General features: G+C 52.0%; 9 protein-coding genes across 9 annotated transcripts; 6 read left to right on the top strand and 3 right to left on the bottom strand.

Annotated features, from left to right (window-relative positions):
- Positions 1-397: 397 nt before the first annotated feature.
- APUU_21942A (L-histidine N(alpha)-methyltransferase) lies at positions 398-1,624 on the top strand (the record flags this gene model as incomplete). The annotated part of the gene is made up of 3 exons (XM_041700750.1): positions 398-723; positions 791-1,503; positions 1,575-1,624. The coding sequence occupies 3 exons, from the start codon at positions 398-400 to the stop codon at positions 1,622-1,624; spliced, it is 1,089 nt and encodes a 362-aa protein (XP_041553704.1).
- A 120-nt stretch (positions 1,625-1,744) lies between these two features.
- On the bottom strand, positions 1,745-2,653 carry APUU_21941S (VOC family protein; the record flags this gene model as incomplete). Its single annotated transcript, XM_041700749.1, has 1 exon — positions 1,745-2,653. The coding sequence occupies one exon, from the start codon at positions 2,651-2,653 to the stop codon at positions 1,745-1,747; it is 909 nt and encodes a 302-aa protein (XP_041553703.1).
- Positions 2,654-3,118: 465 nt separating this feature from the next.
- APUU_21940A (NAD(P)/FAD-dependent oxidoreductase) lies at positions 3,119-4,555 on the top strand (the record flags this gene model as incomplete). The annotated part of the gene is made up of 1 exon (XM_041700748.1): positions 3,119-4,555. The coding sequence occupies one exon, from the start codon at positions 3,119-3,121 to the stop codon at positions 4,553-4,555; it is 1,437 nt and encodes a 478-aa protein (XP_041553702.1).
- Positions 4,556-5,076: 521 nt separating this feature from the next.
- Positions 5,077-6,807, top strand: APUU_21939A (flavin monoamine oxidase family protein; the record flags this gene model as incomplete). The annotated part of the gene is made up of 1 exon (XM_041700747.1): positions 5,077-6,807. One exon carries the CDS (start codon positions 5,077-5,079, stop codon positions 6,805-6,807), a length of 1,731 nt encoding a protein of 576 aa, XP_041553701.1.
- Positions 6,808-7,029: 222 nt separating this feature from the next.
- On the bottom strand, positions 7,030-8,715 carry APUU_21938S (uncharacterized protein; the record flags this gene model as incomplete). Its single annotated transcript, XM_041700746.1, has 1 exon — positions 7,030-8,715. One exon carries the CDS (start codon positions 8,713-8,715, stop codon positions 7,030-7,032), a length of 1,686 nt encoding a protein of 561 aa, XP_041553700.1.
- Positions 8,716-9,512: 797 nt separating this feature from the next.
- APUU_21937A (uncharacterized protein) lies at positions 9,513-10,667 on the top strand (the record flags this gene model as incomplete). The annotated part of the gene is made up of 1 exon (XM_041700745.1): positions 9,513-10,667. The coding sequence occupies one exon, from the start codon at positions 9,513-9,515 to the stop codon at positions 10,665-10,667; it is 1,155 nt and encodes a 384-aa protein (XP_041553699.1).
- A 117-nt stretch (positions 10,668-10,784) lies between these two features.
- On the bottom strand, positions 10,785-11,375 carry APUU_21936S (uncharacterized protein; the record flags this gene model as incomplete). Its single annotated transcript, XM_041700744.1, has 1 exon — positions 10,785-11,375. One exon carries the CDS (start codon positions 11,373-11,375, stop codon positions 10,785-10,787), a length of 591 nt encoding a protein of 196 aa, XP_041553698.1.
- Positions 11,376-12,066: 691 nt separating this feature from the next.
- On the top strand, positions 12,067-13,911 carry APUU_21935A (uncharacterized protein; the record flags this gene model as incomplete). The annotated part of the gene is made up of 1 exon (XM_041700743.1): positions 12,067-13,911. One exon carries the CDS (start codon positions 12,067-12,069, stop codon positions 13,909-13,911), a length of 1,845 nt encoding a protein of 614 aa, XP_041553697.1.
- Positions 13,912-15,477: 1,566 nt separating this feature from the next.
- APUU_21934A (phosphotransferase family protein) lies at positions 15,478-16,887 on the top strand (the record flags this gene model as incomplete). Its single annotated transcript, XM_041700742.1, has 1 exon — positions 15,478-16,887. One exon carries the CDS (start codon positions 15,478-15,480, stop codon positions 16,885-16,887), a length of 1,410 nt encoding a protein of 469 aa, XP_041553696.1.
- Positions 16,888-18,814: the final 1,927 nt, after the last annotated feature.

Here is an 18,814-nt window from a genome sequence, read left to right as displayed (position 1 = left end):
GGTTTGTGGCAGATGATACAATTTTGGACCAATAACTGCTACTCCGTATTCCGACTGCATATCAGTGCCCGGCTGTAAATGCTACCGATATGCCTGGTGATTTGATGCACCAGTCAAGACTCTATGCCAGCAACGCTGCCCCCACGGCTGCTGCTGCCGTTGTATAGAGCCCGATAAGCTGGTCAGCATGACTGTCCATTGAGGCTGCATGGCCTTCGATTGAGGCTCTGCTATTGTAGTCGTAGCGTTCGCGGGTTGTCGACTGCGATCCCGGTATAAATGTTGTTAGAGTTGAGCCACCGAGGCAGCGTATCCCTCCTCAGAGCAGCGAGCGAGATTTGTCTGTTTTACCAATTGCCCTGACACGGTGTACGTACAATCCTGTCTTCGATCCATTATGACCAAGACCACGCCCCAAATCCTGGACATTGGCGGGGGCGAGCTACGCGCATACAACAAAGCCCTGCTCGAGAAAAAGCTTTTCTGGACGCAAGACGAAGAGCAACCTTCCAATGGCGATGTTGATGTCCATGTCCAACCCCGCAAAAGAGTCCTCCCCACGTCAATCATCTACGGCGACAAGGGTCTCGAGCTTTGGGCGCGCATCACGCACTTGCCGAGCTACTACCAGACCAGAGGCGAAGCAGCCTTGCTCGCCGAGAATGCTGCGGAGCTGGGGAGGTGGATCCGCAGGGATAGTCTGTTGATTGATCTCGGCTGTGGGTTCGTATCATCACCCTGATAAGGTAGAGGTACAGGTACAGGGGGAGGTAGTTAACCAGAGCTACAGAGATATCCGTAAACTCACCCCGCTGCTGGAAGAGCTAAACCGGTCCCAGAAGCCAGTCCTGTACTGCCCGCTCGATCTATCGCGGAGATCGATTCAACGGGCCATCGAACAGACCGAGCTCTTCTCTCGTTTCCCATGCATCAGCGTCACCGGGCTATGGGGTTCATTTGAAGACGGCGTCGACTGGGCGAACCGTACCTCCGGCGACGACGATCGGCCTCGCGTGTTCCTCTCGCTAGGCTCGATGCTGGGGAACGATTATTTCGAGCCCGCAGTGGCGCGACTCAAATGGCTGTGCGAGACGGGGTTGCGCAGTGAATCTGATCTTATCCTGCTGACGATGGACGGGACGAAAGACGGCGAGAAGATCTGCGAATCGTACGACGATGCAGAGGGTCTGTTCACGGCGTTCATCCGGCAGGGGTTCGAAGACTCGAACCATCTCTTCGGTGCTGACGCTGACAGCTGGTATCGGCACGAGGACTGGAGTCTTCTGCGCACGCTTACAACAGCCCCAGCGACGCAGCACCGATTCGTCTTGCAGGCGAAGCGCAACGTCCAGTGTCCGCCGGTACGGGATGTGACGTTCCGCCAGGGGGATGAGATCCACTGCTACGAGGGGTTCAAGTATGGGCCTGAAGAGATGGGTAGGCAGTTTGAGGCGGCGGGGCTCAGGGTGTATGCGTGTTGGAAAGGCCCACATGATGATATCTGTAAGCCTTGATTTGATTTCATGGTTGATTCTACACGAGAGCTAACTTTGTCACATACCAATATCTCCTAGGGAATGCGGCGTTTTGTTCGGTAGAACCGATGCCCAACGGTGCAGTCTAGTATAAGCCGTGATAAGACCAGAACATTAACAGGATGGATTTATACTAGCAAGTTAGATAATTCAGTCAGATACAATCATGTTTGATAGCCAAATTCCAGTAACAAGAGAGTAGACTGCTACTACACCCTCTCCAACCAGATTGTGGACTCGACACCAGTAGAGCCCAATGGCCACCTCGTCTCGCCGCCAGGCCCATCAAACTGGACGGAGATGACAAGATCAGAGAACCCAATGCCCCTCTCCTTGATGCGCTGAATGTCTCGCTCGGACTCAGCAGCACGCACCACCACCGTAGAACGGGCAGAACCCTGCGGCACACCGATGTCGAAGGTATACGAGTTCTTGCCGGCAGCAGGTTCAAACCCAGAGCCTAGGATCTTGGAATAGACTCGCGCGTACTCGGTCAGCAGGTGAGCCGGCACGAGAATCTCGCAGGCAGCGATGCCAACCGCGCCGGAGGGGTGAGTCGTTTTCTGCTCATCCAGACTAGGCACGCGGCCGGTCCGCGGAGTGACATCGTGACAGAAGAAAGGGACATCGATTCTGCCGTTAGCGAACAGCTCGTCGGCGGGCGTGTTTGGGCCCTGGGAGAACTGTGGGCGTGTGACCTTCCACTTGATCTCGGCGCCGTCGGCTTTCTTGCGTGAGCCTGCAATGGGCGTGCCGAATTTGATGCCCAGGCCGGCGTCTTGGTCAGGGCTGAAGGAGAGGCGTTCGTTGACGGTGTCGACGGATTCCTCGGCCGAGTGGGTTGTGTCGGTGATAGCAAAGTCGATCAGGCCTGGGGGTTTGGGACCCCAGAATCTCATGGGCAGGTGCTCGGCGTCGAGAGAGGGTGGGGTGTCGTACCAGTTGAAGAACTCCAGGTAGCTGCCGTCGGCGAAGATGACGAGTTTGTTGCGAGAGGGCTGGCCGTCGTGGTAGCCTCCAGGCGTGACGGTGAAGTTGTCGGTGACCCAGGCAGGCAGGTCTTCGAAGAAGGGGGTGTCGACAAGAAGGACAACGTGGTCTTGTTGGGTAGAAGTCATTGTGGCGATGTGGTGTGGTTGTTGCGAGTAAATCGGTTGGAATCTGATGAAGTTCAAAAATGGAGCACCTCGAGAAGCCCATTAAATAGCAGTCATATCGATGATACTGCCACGAGTATTTCTGTCTGATCAGAACTTTGGGGACTTCATGACAGTCAATTATTGGATGATTTCCCCGGGAGATCTGCATGTGTCACTCAATCAGGCAGGGAACTTTGCCGAACTTGGCTGGAACTTTTATTTATTTCAGCCAATCAGGTTGACCCGTTTACCTGCAAGCATCAAAGTTCCCTGCATGTTCCATTAAGCTAGATAGCTGGCAAGCCATCACCTTTCCACACAAGACCAGCTTAGAACGAGTGTGCAGTCTCCGGTGGTGCGAGCCTCATTCTGGCTCGGCGTGATATACAAGAGCGGGAACTTGCACACAATGGCTTTCCGGCCATTATCCCCAAATGCACCGCCATGTCGCAAACTCTCAACCACTCAACCCCAATCATCATCGTTGGGGCAGGCGTCTTTGGCCTGTCCACTGCATGGTGGATCGCTCGAGCCGGGTACCGCAACATACGCGTGCTCGACCGATGGCAAGTCCCATCCCCTTCGTCCGCGGGCTACGACCGAAACAAGATCATTCGCACCGAGTACGTCGACGGCCACTTCTCCGTCCTCTCGCAGGAGGCGATCCAGTTCTGGCGAGAGCCGCTCTGGAGAGACGTCTTCCATCCTACTGGCTGGTTATACGGAACCGACGGGTCTCTAGACGAGGATAGAGCAAAGACCTTTGACACTGCTGTCGCCAATACGCGCTCTCTGGGCGACCCGTCTCACATCGTCGACCTGCCCGACTGGCAGCACATGTTCGACTTGTATCCGTCAATGGGGTACGCCCATCATCGACGCCAGAGGCAGCACGGACGGTATCCGACAGCGAAAGACAACGAATCCACCCCAGCTGGCGAGAAGGCAAATGATCCCCCTGCCACCTTCCGAGGGATATACAACCGCAATGCCGGCTGGGTCGAGTCCACGCACGCCATGACAATCCTAAAGCGCGAATGCACCAGACTCGGCGTCGAATTCATCGCCGGTGAATCAGGCACTGTAACAGGCTTCGTGCGGGACCCCAACAACCCCAGAACCGTCACCGGCGTGCACACCGCAAACAAGACCATCTGGCACGCCGGCAAAGTCATCGTCTCCGTCGGCGCATACTCGGAGACCCTGCTCGACTTCAAGAACCAGCTGCACGCCGTCGGATACCCCGTCACGCACATCCGCATGACCGAGGAGCAGTACCAGCGGTACAAGGACCTGCCTGTCGTCGCTATCACCCGCCGGGGATACTTCTTCCCCCCGAACGAGGACCGCATTTTCAAGATCTGCACCATGGATATCACCATGGTCAACCGCGAGCGCTGGTCCGAGCCCCAGCCCGTGGGCGAGGGCGAGGGCGAGGGCGACTTGGGCAGGGTGCGAAGCCTGCCGCGCGACCAGGCGTACCACCCGACGGACACGCAGCCGCGGATCAGCCGGCTGAAGACGCTCGAGTTTGCACGGTACATATTGCCCGAGTTTGGCGACGCCGAGGTGGAGAGTAGCAAGCTATGCTGGGACGTGGAGACCCACGACGACCACTGGATCATCGACTACCACGACTCTGCGCCGGATTCGCTGTTCATTGCCACGGGGGGCAGTGGGTATTCGTTCAAGAACCTCACCAACGTCGGCAAGTACGTTGTGCAGGCGCTGGAGGGGACGCTGGATGACCGGTGGAAGGAGTACTGGCGTTGGCGGCCGGATCGTGTAGGGCTATTTCCGGAGAGAGAGCACAGGAATGCGCGGGTCAAGTATGACTTGCGGGACTGTGAGGGATGGAGACACACTGCTACACGTTTATAGTGATTTCTGCTTATGTTTTACAAGTATCTCTTACCTGATTATTCTGATTAGCGGCTTAATATGTGATGGTAGAGATCCCTTACTTCGTATGCTACTGTGGTCTCCCTGTCAGAATAAAGCCAAAGTCCTGTCAGCTGCAGAGTACCGCTAGGATAATACGCTATAACCTGCTAGCAAAGTTCTATGCATGGGATTTAATTTACAATTCCGCCAAGCATCTGTGCGTGCTACCTGAGGTATCAGTGTGGTACATATTGAAGCCGTCACACGAGTCCCCCGATGTCGCTTGCACAAGACGCGATACCTAGTCCTCTGGTCTGCATCTAACGTAACCACCAGGGACAAATAACCACACTTGTTGCATATAAAGATTCCAGGTGGGTTTACGCTGCATGGAGGCCAGACCTGTACACAAGTTCCTCCGATGTCGCTGCTGAACCGCCACCGCTCTTTATTATAAAAGTCGCTCTCTCTCCAACCTTGATGGTTGGAGTATGCTCGAATAAACTCTCTCCTCAGTCATGGCCGGAGTTGATAGAGCCAACAGCGCCGACAAGCTGGGACATTACGACACGATCATTCTTGGCGCAGGAATCGCGGGGCTTGCATGTGCATCCCGACTACTTGAAGCACAACTGCAGCAGCCAAATACTAGACTACAGGTACTAGAAGCCCGAGACCGTATCGGTGGCCGGATCGCGTCTGTCCATGTTGACGGCTGCCGCTTGGACACGGGCGCGAATTGGATTCATGGCGTTGGCAGTGCACAGAGACCGAATCCGCTCATGGATATTCTTCCGCATAAGCGACTCAGAGCACTGAAGGGGTCTGTCTTGTTCCGGGCACCATCACCGAGTGATGGAGAGGAGGTCGATTCTACTGCGAGGAATACGAAGAGTAATAGCTGGTCCGCCGCAGAAGGACATCCTTCGAAAGAGGTCAGTCGCCTAGGCCAAGCAGCAGCGCATCTTATATGTCCAGCAACGTCGGCAACTACGAGTGCAGACTTTTCCGAGAGCAGTGCCCACGGCCTATCAATTCCCGCTGATACGGCTAGAACAATCGTCTCATGCGTCCAGAACGCAATTGGCCAAGTGGCAGACCTCGCCGCAACAGTCCCCGCAGAAACAGCAAAGCAGACTTCCATCCACCAGGCGCTGGTAAGCACAAAGGCCTTTCGGGATGCATTTGAGCTTGTGCCGAGAAGGTACCATCACTCACTAAGCACGTTGTTCCAAGGCATAGAAAGCATGGAGGCTGCTCCACTTCTTGCACAGACTACAGAGCCCGGACGTCCCGAGAGCGAGCATGGCCTAGGGCTGCTGGAGTACGCAGTAGACGAGTTCGAGGGCGAGCACGTCTTTCTCCAGGACGGGTATGTCGAGATCATCGATGAGATCGCTAAGCCGCTGCTCGAGGCTGGCGCTATTGCGCTGGAAACCGTTGTAACCCGAGTTGACTGGACCGCGAGCCCTATCGTCATTGAAACAGATCGGGGAGTCTTTACGGCGAGGGAAGTCGTGTGCACATTCCCCCTGGGTGTGCTGAAAGATACCTGTGGCAAAGAGGACGCAATGTTCAAGCCAGCCTTACCAGCCGAGATGCAAGAGGCAATACAGCATCTCGGCTTCGGCACGCTTGACAAGGTCTTTGCAATCTACTCCAGGCCGTGGTGGAACGATGAACCGTATCGCTCCGTCATCAAGAACGGGCTCATTTCCCAACAAAGAGAACCTCCGGCCGAGAGTGAGGACGAGGTGCCTGATTCATTTCTAGGTTTCACCTCCGAACTGAGCGGCATCTCAGTCGGCAGCGATGGCTCCGTGTCTCCTGACGCGTACCGACTGCCAGTCATGAACCTACACAGCTTAACCGGACAACCTGTCCTCTGCGCCTTCGTCTCTTGCAAGACTGCCACAACAGTCGAAGGAATGACGGACGAAGCCATCGGCGGGCTGTTCCATCGAACCCTAACCCAGTGGTTCGGCATCGAGCCGCCAACTCCACCAGATGCTGTATATGTCACTCGGTGGGCGCAAGACGCGTACTCCAGGGGTGCCTACAGCCATATGATCACTGGGCTGTCTGAAGCGCGGCATAGAGAGGCCCTCCAAGAGCCTGTAATTAATGACGCCGGCGATGTGCTGAGGTTTTCGGGCGAACACTGCTCGCGAGATCATTTTGCAATGGTTCACGGCGCTTTGCTGGACGGCTGGAGGGCGGCTGATGCATCGTTGGGAGTGTCAACTTGAGATGAAAGGCTTTGTTTTTGATTTTTAAGCATTTGCCTGAAAATGGAATCTGGGAGTTTCAACTTGAGATCTCTTTTCTCAGGAATACCTACTCAATTAACCAATCTTAGAGGACAAGGCCAAGAGCTACCGTACTCTATCAACAGCAGCTGCTTAGGTACAGTGGTGTGAATCTCTCCCCAATCTCACCCAGGTCGAGGCTAGAGTATATTCTTATAATATCTAAGAGCAACATCCAGGCTTCTCCGAGCAGTGCTCACCTTGGTCCACTGCGGATAAACGACAATAACATGAAGCGATGATGCGAACGTCAGCAGTAGCAACCGCAACAGCATGCGCGGACTCAACGAAGCGAAGTTCGTCAGTCTTACCAAGGCGCGTAAGACACTCGTGCAGCCCGTAGAGGCCCCATACGTTATTGAGCTTTGCTCTGCGGCGAGGAAACCCAATGGCGAATCCGAGATCCTCCCTGAACAACACCTCGGCTTCTTCCACCCGATTCTGCTCTAGAAGCAGGCCGCCCAGTGCATGACGGACTGGCTGCATCCAAGCGGGAGGATCACAGTAGGGCAACGCGTCTTCGTGCCGGATAGCCTCTCGCAAAGACGCAAAGGCGACATCGTAATTTCCTTTGCGGTATTCCAGCTCGCCGTGCAACATTGCCGACGCGACCTTTAGCACGTCGACCTGCTTGCAGGGTATGCTGTTTAGACGGGATTCAGGGACAGCAGCGCGTGCGAGTTCAAACTCTTGCTGCGCAGATTCTGCCCGGTCGATTTGACCAAGCGCACTGTAGGCAAGCCCACGGGCATATAGTATGATCGCTGTGGTTACGCACTTGACCTGGCGATTGGCGGGCAATCCAAGGCGAAGGATCTCCTCCCACCGCCCAAAGCGAATGAGGACGTGCGCTTTACTTGCGAGGAAGCTCTCAATAGAGTCCGCCACAGGCGGGCTGGTGATGCTGAGCAGGTCATCGCTGATAACTTGCTCTAGCTTTTCCGCGGCTGATATCGCGTCCGTAAAGCGACCACACATCATAGCCGCATAGAGCTTCGCACATATGTAGTGGACACGGTACCAAAGATAGAATATTGTACCGCTTTCCCGGCCAAAGTACCTATCATCTGCCAAAATTGCCTCGTTGTTTGAATCAATCGAGCGGCGGTAGTCGCCAACCGCAGCGTCGATATGTGTTGGCATATGCAACATGTGTGATCCATCTGGGACCAGGTGGCGCAGTCGATCGGCAGACGGCAGGGCAAGTTCCGGAGTCGCGGACATCTCCATGATGTGGATATGCAGGTGGCAGAGCGCTGGGTGCAACCGACCAACTGATGCCAGTCCCCTCTCAACCACCTCCCGAGCTTCAACCGTGTGCGGACCGGTGGGCTGTCCGGTATCCAGATCCCACAGACCACGGGGCGTCATGCACATAAGGGCATCGGCAAACAGAGCTGCAATATCAGGGTCGGTGCCAAATTCTCGGTAGACAAGACGCATGGCGTCTGCGTATGCGCGATCAAAGGGACTCAGATCCTTGGGAATGTTGTCCGCTGGGGGGAAACGAGCGGCAATTGCCTTTAATAGTCCTTGCTCCACCGGGGTGGCTTGCTCAGAAACCTCAGCACCACATCTTATAGCGTCGTTCGCTCTTTGGATTGAGTCACGGAGGTCCTTCGCGTCGAAGTATCTCCATGCCTTGTTGTAGTTTGGACCGGCAGAATAGGCGACGCCCCAAAAGGCCATCGCGCAGTTAGGGTCGTATTTGGCCGCTCGTTCAAAGCATCTCTCTGCCTCCCCGACGTTGAAGGAGTACGCCCATACAAGACCGCGGTTGCACCACAGCTGGGCCTCCTCAGACGAAGTGGTCACTGGCCGAGAATGTTGACCGAGGTTGAAATACATCTGCTCTCTGCCTTCGCGTTAGGTTAAGCATTAGAAAGCAGGAAGAGACATCACCCACGGCATGATTCCAAGAAGGTGCGATATCTGAGATCTTGAGAAGGCGTTGATTATGCAAGTTGGGTTGAAGAGTCTGAGGATCAAATCGTAGACCAACACCAGGCGTCTATTTTATATACCCATCATTCCGTGCGGGGGACATGTTAATAATGCTACATGTGGGATGCCGATAGTGGAGCTTTTGCTATTTGGACCCCGCGTACATTGTGCTTTGGCCCAAGAACAGCACCGCATCGCAAAAGGCCCTTCCACCTCTGTGCCACCACCTGATTGTGCAGTGCTGTCAAGTACAAATAGCCACGTTATCCCCATCATTGGCGGCTAGATGGGCACCAACCGCCCAGGATCCTGCAAATTCTCCCCATATCGTCACCTTATCTCTGAATTGTGTTTATCTATTAAGTTACTATGATTGAAAATACAGCTGTAGCACCTATTAATAAACAAATTTCATTGTAATACGGTCTTATACTAGCGCTTACATGACATTTGCATTCTTACACTTTTGTTCCGGAGTCTGCCGTACCGGGCGTCAAATGATTCTCAGGCTGCTAAAAGCCGCCTTGCCAGACAACACCTCTGTAGTAAATTGTCGCCAAACCTCGCAATACCATACAGTATTTCCCTTTACTTCTTCGGCCGTTTGTTTAATTTGACATACCTACCCCGTTCTACCTATCCCACGCCTAACCACAACGTCAGCCTAGCGACGTCTAAACCCTTAGAACGTTGACTGGATAATGGCCCCCGACAAACTCCAACATGCCGACTATGACACTGCCTGGATCTGCGCACTGCCGCTGGAGCTGGCGGCCGCGAAGACTATGCTCGAGCAGACCCATCCATCTCCCCCGCAAGCGCCATCCGATCAAAACTCATACACACTCGGCAGAATAAGCGGCCATAATGTCGTTCTTGTCTGTCTACCATCCGGTACGTATGGAACAACATCTGCAGCCACTGTTCTCTCTCAGATGCTCTCGACATTCTCGTCCATAGCCTACGGTCTTATGGTCGGGATCGGCGGCGGCGTACCGGCACCCGGCAACGACGGGAGCATCGACATTCGTCTCGGCGATGTTGTTGTCAGCACGCCGTCTGGGCTTTCAGGGGGTGTGATCCAGCATGACCATGGCAAAGCGCTCTCTGACAACTTCTTTGAGAATACCGGCTCGTTCAACCGGCCCCCGCCAGTGCTGTTAAGCGCCGTGTCCCAGATGCGCAGTAATCACATGGTCAATGGGCTGGAAATCCAAGCCACCATCGCAGATAAAGTAGCGAGACACGAGTATATGAAGGAGCATTTCTCGCGGCCGGACAGGGACTGGCTGTTCAACGCAACGTATAATCATTGCAAAAATGCCACGGATTGCTCGGCGTGTGACCAGATGCAGCTCGTGGATCGCATATCGCGGAAGTCTCTCGAGCCTCGCATTCACTATGGCTTGATTGCATCCGGGAATCAGGTTATCAAGGATGCACAAACACGGGACCTTGTTGCGCAGGGTCTAGGAGGGGGGATCCTGTGCTTTGAGATGGAGGCTGCTGGCCTCGTGAACCAACTACCTTGTTTGGTGATCCGCGGTATATCCGACTACTGCGATTCCCACAAGCAGGATGATTGGCAAGGCTATGCAGCCTTGTCTGCAGCCGCCTATGCCAAAGTCCTTCTTACTCTTGTTCCTGTGGGTGGCGGATTCGATAGGCCCTGGATGGATTCGGCGGAACAGGAACAGGCAAAGCACTACGAGTTTAACAATTCTGGCTCTGGTCCACAATTCAACGTGAACGGGGGCGCGCAGAGTAATAATACCGGCGATGGGAATCAGTTCTTGGGCAGTTTTCATGGGCCGGTGTCGTTTGGCCGACCTTTTGTCGCATCTAGCGATTTCTAGGCTGTGGTGGAGATATGGTAATTCATTTAATACAACGAGTTTAATTCCAACAACGATACTCGTGGCCCGCTTACAGTGAACAGTAGACAGGCCCACAAAGAAAAGAAAGATATGGCGTCATGCATTCTTGCCAAAACTGACCGGGCCAGTGAAGGTTGCCCCAGAGAACTGGTTGCCGTTTCCTGTATTGTTGTTCTGAGTCCCCCCAGTAGCATTGAATTGGTTCCCCGAGCCATAGCTGGAGAACTGGTTATGCGGCCGTGTTGGTGATATGGAGGGCTCCATCTTCGACAGCCTTTCCATCTCTGCCCGTAGCTGTTCCATTTGCCCTTCCATGATTCCCTTGGCCGTGCTGTGGCTCACCAGAATACATAGATCAGCCACCATCCCTTGGGCCAATTGCTCAATCATCCTCCCGCCAGTTTTCCTTCTGACAGCCTCCCCGTAAGCCTCGACCCTCCGATCGGTGCGAGCTTGGGCAACGTCTATGAAAATCTCCTCAGAGAGTTTTGCTTTGGCGTGGCATGCTGTCAGTGACTGAAGACAGCTCCCAACCGAGTCTCCATATACTCCTACTCGACCTTGGACACATCCGAGGGCGCTCTGGACAGATTGCAGAGCCTGACCGGCCCCATGGAGGGATTCAGGAAGGTGGCTGTCGTGTCTGATTTTGCTGTAGTTGCTTCCGGCGGCATCGACAGTGTCCATTGTTTCGGAAACCAGGCACGTAAATCTGGTGTTTGCCATGCTTGAAGGGGGGGGGGGGCTGAATTCGAATTGACACAGGAGATCTCTGACACTGATGAGTCTTGCCAAAGACAACAGATCGTTCTGAAACCATACTGCCCGACTGCAGCCTCGTTCTTTGGGTTCTGTCGCTTTCTGCGCTGTCGGGAAAATTCTTCTGACGCCACTGTGGTTGCAGTGCTTGCATGCATGTCAGCAAATAGTTCGATGTGTGACTCGCGAACGATGGATCTCAGCCTTTCGACCGTTCGTTCATCACTGGTATACCAATACCGTCAAAGGCAACTGTTTGCCCGGGTCTCCATGTTTCCGGACAGCCAGTCACACCCCCTATTGAGGCTCGTATTTCCGTTAAGATTAGCAATCACCTTCCAGGTCAATATGGCTGTCCCAACCTCCAAGCCCAATGTGTGCTGCTTCAACGCTGTACAACTCACCGCATGATACTAGAAATAGCCGATGTTTAGCTGACTTGCACTTATCACAGTCCATTTGTGAGCCTCTGGAAATGGTTCACCAAGTATAAATTTTGGTCGCATGTCATCTCACCCACGTCCCTGGCTGGTGGGAACGCCACAGATCGATTGCCTGGACGATACTTGCACATATCAGTTCTTCTACTCTCATAAGACCACTCCTCATGGGCCACAATATGCAGACGAGTTTCAGCGCTTACCCGGGGAAGCAGAACAACAACACAGGTGAGGGCCCCCAGTTCAATGATACCAAATTTTATGGGCCAGTAAACATCCATTATCCACAGCCACAAGGACACCATGGAGCCCCTGAAGGAACGGTCCAAATGGCATATGAGTCCCTGGAGAAAAGATTCGGGAACCCACTTACAGCTACGCCTCATTGTTTGCGTCGGGCCGCTCAGGCTCTTGTTCGTCAAAAAATGGCCTCTGACGCGAAAGAGCATGCGCAGTTGATCGCTACAACACTGCAAGGCGAGGTCCGCCGTTTTCTCCTACTGCCCGCCCCTGGTCCAGATCACTTTACTCAATTAGGGCCGGCGTTTGGGGAATTAGAAGAGCGGCAAGGCCTACTTCTAAATTCTCATCAACTACACATTATACTTGGGAAGAGCGTTGTTCGAGTGTTGTCTAATACACAGAAGAGGCCACCACTCCATTCCACGCTGGTACGTGTCAGCTTCTTGGGGCTCTGTCTGTCTTTACATTTGCTAGCAGGACGCGAGGACCCGCTACAATCCATCCAAAGGGTTTACGACACAGGCCGAAGAGAACTTGACAAGGGCATCAGCCGGTGGCTATTCATCCAATTCGTGTATGATGTTGGCCAGTATTTGGTTGAACAACTGCAGTACCGAGACACAGCAAAGCTTCCAAGCGCCGGACTGCGCTATTCCAACGGCCTTTCGATCGATGAAATGCGACACAGCATGCTAAGCGCTGCTCGCGTTTCCTCCCCCTCGGACGGATGTCGCAGAATGGCGCTACTACTACCGGGGACCATGCCGTCGACAGAAAGTAACCCAAGTAAGGTGCCTATCCTGCCAGAGACGCTCAATTCTAACGTTCAGCCTGGCTACGGATATGAATCCGAGATAGGGTCTATCCTCTCGGCTCCGCAGAGCGTCGCGGTCACTATACCCACAGCTCCCACCACCCCTCCTGCTTCCCGTCGTGATGAAATCGATAGTTATCCTCTCTCCCCAACTCACGTAAAGTATTCCATGCGTGAACCGGGGAAAGTACTCGAAGATGAAGGTGACTGGAAAGATCGATCCACGAAGCCTGCCGCGAGAGCCTTGCAATTGGTCCCAGCCTTGGTCCCAGACGCCTCAGTAATGAAGAACGAGCCCTTCAGAATATCGATCGACGAGAAAGTGCGGCAGATTCTCATGGCAGAACTTCTCAACCCTCTGAGAATCCCCGGTACTGTATGTCTCACGCCGGCACATACGAGAGAGGGCTCTTACAAGATATACTATCTTCGAGAGAATGCAGCCAGTAGCAGTAAGCAGTGCTACAGGAAGCAAGATCCCCTCTTCCAGATCCAATGCAGAAACATAATTAGTATTAAGAAGCTGGTCTTGGCTGAATTTACAGGCCAGACGAAAACTCTTGAATGCAACATGTGCGGCAAGAACCACAACGATTGGATTGCCGCCCCGGATATGGACATCAAGAATAGTCTTCGGGCTTGGACAAAGCTCTTGGAGACGGAGTTTGAAAGCTCCCGAGTTCCCAGGAGTGATTTTTCACGGGACGGACACAGATGGAGGAAATGGGCCAGCGAAACGGCGGAACTGCGCGTGGTGAACGAACCACGGGATAAGGATCCACCATCGAACGTAGAGGAATGTGAGAGATCCATGGACCTGCAGGCTCGGGGTCTGAAATCAAGTGGTGGAGGACTGTATGGGTTGCTATCAATCGCGGAGATACAATTTCTCTGCTGGTATACTTTGTGGATGTGTTTGTGTATGTTTATGCGATTCCTTTCACGGTGGATGGTGAAAATAAGATAATTATAGTCTTAAGAATGCTACTAATTTAATAAGTTTAAAAGATTTAATTCTCTAATATTCTAGTACCATACTTTTAATATGTTTCATATGCATAGTAAGCTTTGTCGAGTGTCATCCTTTTCCAGGGCTCTGAAAGGGTATGCTATATAACTGACAGAATCCGCCAACGTTACTCTGTCGTGACTGTTGTATCTCTTCAGTATAGACTGGATCACTCGGGTTGAGTGGCAATGCGTCACCCTCAGTGCCTTGAATAACATCCGCCTTGACGGGTTATCCAGAGATATTCGGCCAACTATATGCGGACTGGCCAGCAACGCACTTTCAGAGTTTAATGCTAAAGGAGTACTGACTCAGGATCGAAGATATCGAAGGTACTAGGAAAGGCGGCCGAGTTCTAGAGAAAGATATCTAGTAATAAATATCTTTAATCTATACTAAAGATCTCTACTGTATCAGACATGCCTGCTATATCCACCGATACAACAGTTGCGTTGTCCCCAGCAGACATCCAGGTGTCCAAAGTCATGACTCAGGCATTGTGCATTCCTCATTTTGGCTACACGCACTCCGTCGATATGACGAGGCTTGGTGAACTCCGGCAAAAGATCAACAGTTCAACGCTGGCTGTTCATCTATAGGGGGCATCTGATCAACCAGTACATGGCCTTCATTTTCACCTGTCTGTCCAGCAGGCTGAACTACAGCCGCGGCGGTCCCGTTTCTAGTATCGTCTGAGTGACAGGAAACACACTGTTTACCCGGCTTATAGTATTCGTTATGAGTCTCGCAGAGTTCGACATGGCCTTTTCTAACGCATCGGGTAGAACAGGACTTTTTGCACGTAGGGCTGCGATAGAATTAGCGTAGCTGTTCACGTCCTTCCAAGGCCACGCATACCAATGGTGACCCATGGTTTCGGGATAGGGAACGTTGAGCTGTTTGCGATGTGGTGGGATACGGCAACAGAGCGAGAAAATTATGCAAGCTTTGGATAGATATAGAGTATTTGATATTGAGAATTGCGGGCTCCGTTCAGCTTGACGAGATGAGGTACGCTGACAGCTGCTGCGTGCAAGCGACCTTTATTTATGTGTACGTTCGCAATGGTCAGAGGCATCATGATCCCTGGCAGCCACCAAAACATAGGTTTTCTTTTGCCAGTTCCAACGCATATATCTCGGTGAGCCAGCCTCAGCAGTGATCCAAGAAGCCGCTGCCAAGCAGTCGCTTCGCAGGCTCTGAACCAATGGTGATATATCTGGCGGTTATAGCGGGGAAGTCGTATCATCTACATGTAACCGGGCTTTGGCTGATGCTCCATCACTGGGCCGGATGTGGGATTGAATTGGGGGGCGATTGTGCTATTTAGTACGCGAAAGGCTGAAAAGAAAAGATGGCAGTTGTCCGAAGCCAGAGACTGCTCACTTGACCAAGCAGGATGACGTGGTTGGATCCCTGCTATGTGATATACCGCGATGGCAGCCCCGCCAGGACCCAACGCCTTATAACACCGATATATTAAGGCCTTTAGCCTCATCCCTCCCCTCATCCCCAACACCCACAATGGCGCAACCAGAACAGGTCGCCCAGGTGCCAGCCTCGCCTCCTGCTTTACCTGCTGACGATGACGAGAACGCGATACTGTTTTCTGCCGTCCTGTCGACCCTGGACAAGGACCAGCTGCCCCACCTTGCGAGCGCCATCCTGCGACGCGTCCAACCAGGCCTTGCAGCCCCCGAGCCAAAACCCTCAGTTGGCCAGCCTCTGTATGGATCGTACCATGTGCTATTTCCCGTGACGTTCGATGATGGCCTTCGCTGGCTGGTGAAGATCCCCATCAACGGCACTGCAGCCAAGTGGGATGATTTGGCTGCGTCGGCCCTGGCTTGCGAGGCAAACACAATGCGGCTGCTAAAGCGCCAAACCTCAATCCCTCTCCCTGATGTTCTAGACTTCTCCTCGACGACTGAAAACCCCCTTCGCTGTCCTTACATCGTGATGACATTCATCGACGGGGTCTCACTGTACGATGTCTGGTTCGGACACCATCTGGCCGCCGCCAGCACTGAGGCCACGCTGTCACGCCGCACACGCGCTCTCCAGGGCATTGCGTCGGCAATGGCCCAGCTCAGCCAGTTTTCATTCCGGGCTGGCGGCCAACTGATCTTTGACGACGACGGCCAACCGGTTGATACCGGGCCCATCCGACAAGTTGACAACAAAGCGATGCTAGACCGGTGGTTCATCCATAAAGACCCATCCGATGACCCCATCTACATTGAGCAGCCAGTATCTAGCGACCCTCAGGCGTACTACACCTTCATGCTCGACTCTCACCCTGAACAGAAGCCCATTCCGAAGGGACTCGCGCTCCTTGTGCGCCAGCTGATCACCTGGATCCCCCAACCTAATGATATCGACCCCTTTGTTCTCGCCCATCCAGACGTCGACATCCAGAACTTCCTTGTCTCCGCCGAGGGCGATTTAAAGGGTATCATCGACTGGGATGGGGTCGCCGCTGTGCCTCGAACCCTGGGCAACGAGCGGTATCCTGGGTGGCTTACCCGAGACTGGGATCCGGCGATGTACGGCTACACAGAATCCATGGACCACGGCGATGAGCCAGAAGGGGTCTGGGAGGATTCGCCGGAGACGCTTTCCTCGTACCGCCGGATCTATGAGGGCCTCGTGTCGGAGAATTGCACGGGGGGGAAGGGATCATCGGAATCCGGTGCAAGCCTTTGCAGGATGTCTCTTATTACCGAGAACTTGTTTATCGCGGTGAATGACCCCGCTTGCAGGAATGATATTTTGCGCAAAGTTGTCGCTGAAATATGGGCTGCTGCGGGAAAGGGAGAGCCTCCGGATATTAGGGAGTTGGCAGCAATGTTTGTTGAAGATAACGTCGAGGATGGGGTGATGGATATACTATGTCTGGGATTCAAGAACCTTCTGGAGAAGGAAGGCTTGTAGGATGGATTGTAGGAAGATAGATAATGATTGTCTGCTCAATATCAAAACAGTCGTACCTGCCGGGTCATAAATCAACTGCGTAACTCCCACAGCAGATAGACCTCGAATATCTCTTTGAACCAGCTACTTTTCCTGCATAGTATCATCCCGAGATCCTTGAGTAATATATCTAAGTCCATATTATATATAGCTATAGAAAGTATCTTCTATTTATTCTGGTAAAGACTACTAGGATTATGTAAAAGATTATATATAACAGCAAGATAGTGATAACGTAATTCCCGGTCGGTTCGTGTATCCCGGTCAGCTCGTGCAACTCCAAAAAATCAAACGCGTCAACCACCCACCAACTTCAACTAGCCACCATGCCACGAAAAGCGCGTAAAACGAAGCAAGAATCAATTAAGCAAGAGGGCAGAATTCAATGCGCTATTAACAATTTAAAAAATCAAAAAATATCGAATACTCGTCAAGCTGCATTGATTTATAATCTACCTCCTCAAATCCTACGTGATTGATTAAAGGGACTTTAATCTCAACCAGAACTCCGCAACCACACGAGTAGGCTATCTGAGAGACAAGAGGATGTATTAATAGCATGGATAGTATCACTTAATATACGTGGCGCTGCCCCAAGGCACTTCCAAGTATAAGAGATGGCCAATACTATCCTAGGTGCTGATTCCGCCACCCCCCCTAAGCTAATGGGAAAGAATTAGGTAACAGAGTTTACCAAGCATCACCCGGAGATAAAAAGCAGATTTGCTAGAAAGATTAATTGCCAAAGAGCACTGTGTAAAGATCTGAAGGTCATTAGTGCTTTTTTTAACAAGTTGCAGAAGGCTAAAGATCAGTATGGTATTATGGATGAAGATATCTATAACTTTAATAAAACTGGGTTTGCTATGGGACTTATTACAACAATAAAAGTGGTTTCTAGAGCAGGAATGCCTGGCAAACCATGGCTTATACAGCTAGGGAATCGGGAATAGGTTACAACTATCGAATACATTAATTCAAGAGGGTGGTCAATACCCTCCACCATTATCTTCAAGAGAAAGGTTCATATTAAGAGATGGTTCGATAAAGCAGCAATCCCAGGAGATTAGAGAGTTAAAATAAGCGCCAATAGATGGACTACAGACATAATCAGCCTATATTAGCTTCGAAAAGTCTTTATTCCAGCTACAAATAGGCGTACAAGAGGGGGGTATCAACTTCTTATTCTAGATGGCCATAGAAGCCACCTAACACCTGAATTTGATATAATATACAAGGAAAATAATATTATAGCAATCTATATACCTGCCTATTTATCTCACCTTCTGCAACCTCTGGATGTTGGTTATTTTAGCCCTTTAAAGAGAGCTTATGGCAAGCTTATTAAGTAGAAAGGGCGCCTGGGATACAACTATATTAACAAGCTAGATTTCTTAAAGACTTATCCAGCAGCTCACAAAGAGGTCTTTACTATAGAGAATACTAAAAGCGGATTCAGAGTAACTAGGATAGTCCCCTTTAACCCTCATACAGTGCTGAATAAGTTAAGCTTAAGTATAGTAGTTAAAACCCCCTCTCCTAGTAGAGGGAGTACTTTAATCCCTTCCTCCCAGCTCTATACACCTCATATAGTCCGTTAAGTGCATCGAAAAGCTTCCTTAATCAAGAAACTTCTTAAAAATAGGTCTAGAAGTCCTACATCTCCCTCGAAGCGAGCGCTAGATAAGTTTATAAAAGGCTGTGAGCAAGCTATTTATAATGCTAGCTTACTAGCAAACGAAAACTGCGATCTCCGCGCAGCTATTGAGAATGACAGGCAGAAAAAAGGTCGTTCTAAGCGCCAGATGACTCCTACAGAAGGTCTTTCATTTCAAGAAGCTAGGGATCTAATTTCGTTAAGAAATAAGCAATTAGAGGTAGAGGGGGG

Source organism: Aspergillus puulaauensis, chromosome 2 (genome assembly GCF_016861865.1).
Source record: "Aspergillus puulaauensis MK2 DNA, chromosome 2, nearly complete sequence".
Classification (NCBI taxonomy): domain Eukaryota; kingdom Fungi; phylum Ascomycota; class Eurotiomycetes; order Eurotiales; family Aspergillaceae; genus Aspergillus; species Aspergillus puulaauensis.
The sequence above is the reverse complement of the archived record's forward strand: the minus strand, read 5'-3'. Positions and strand labels throughout refer to the sequence as shown.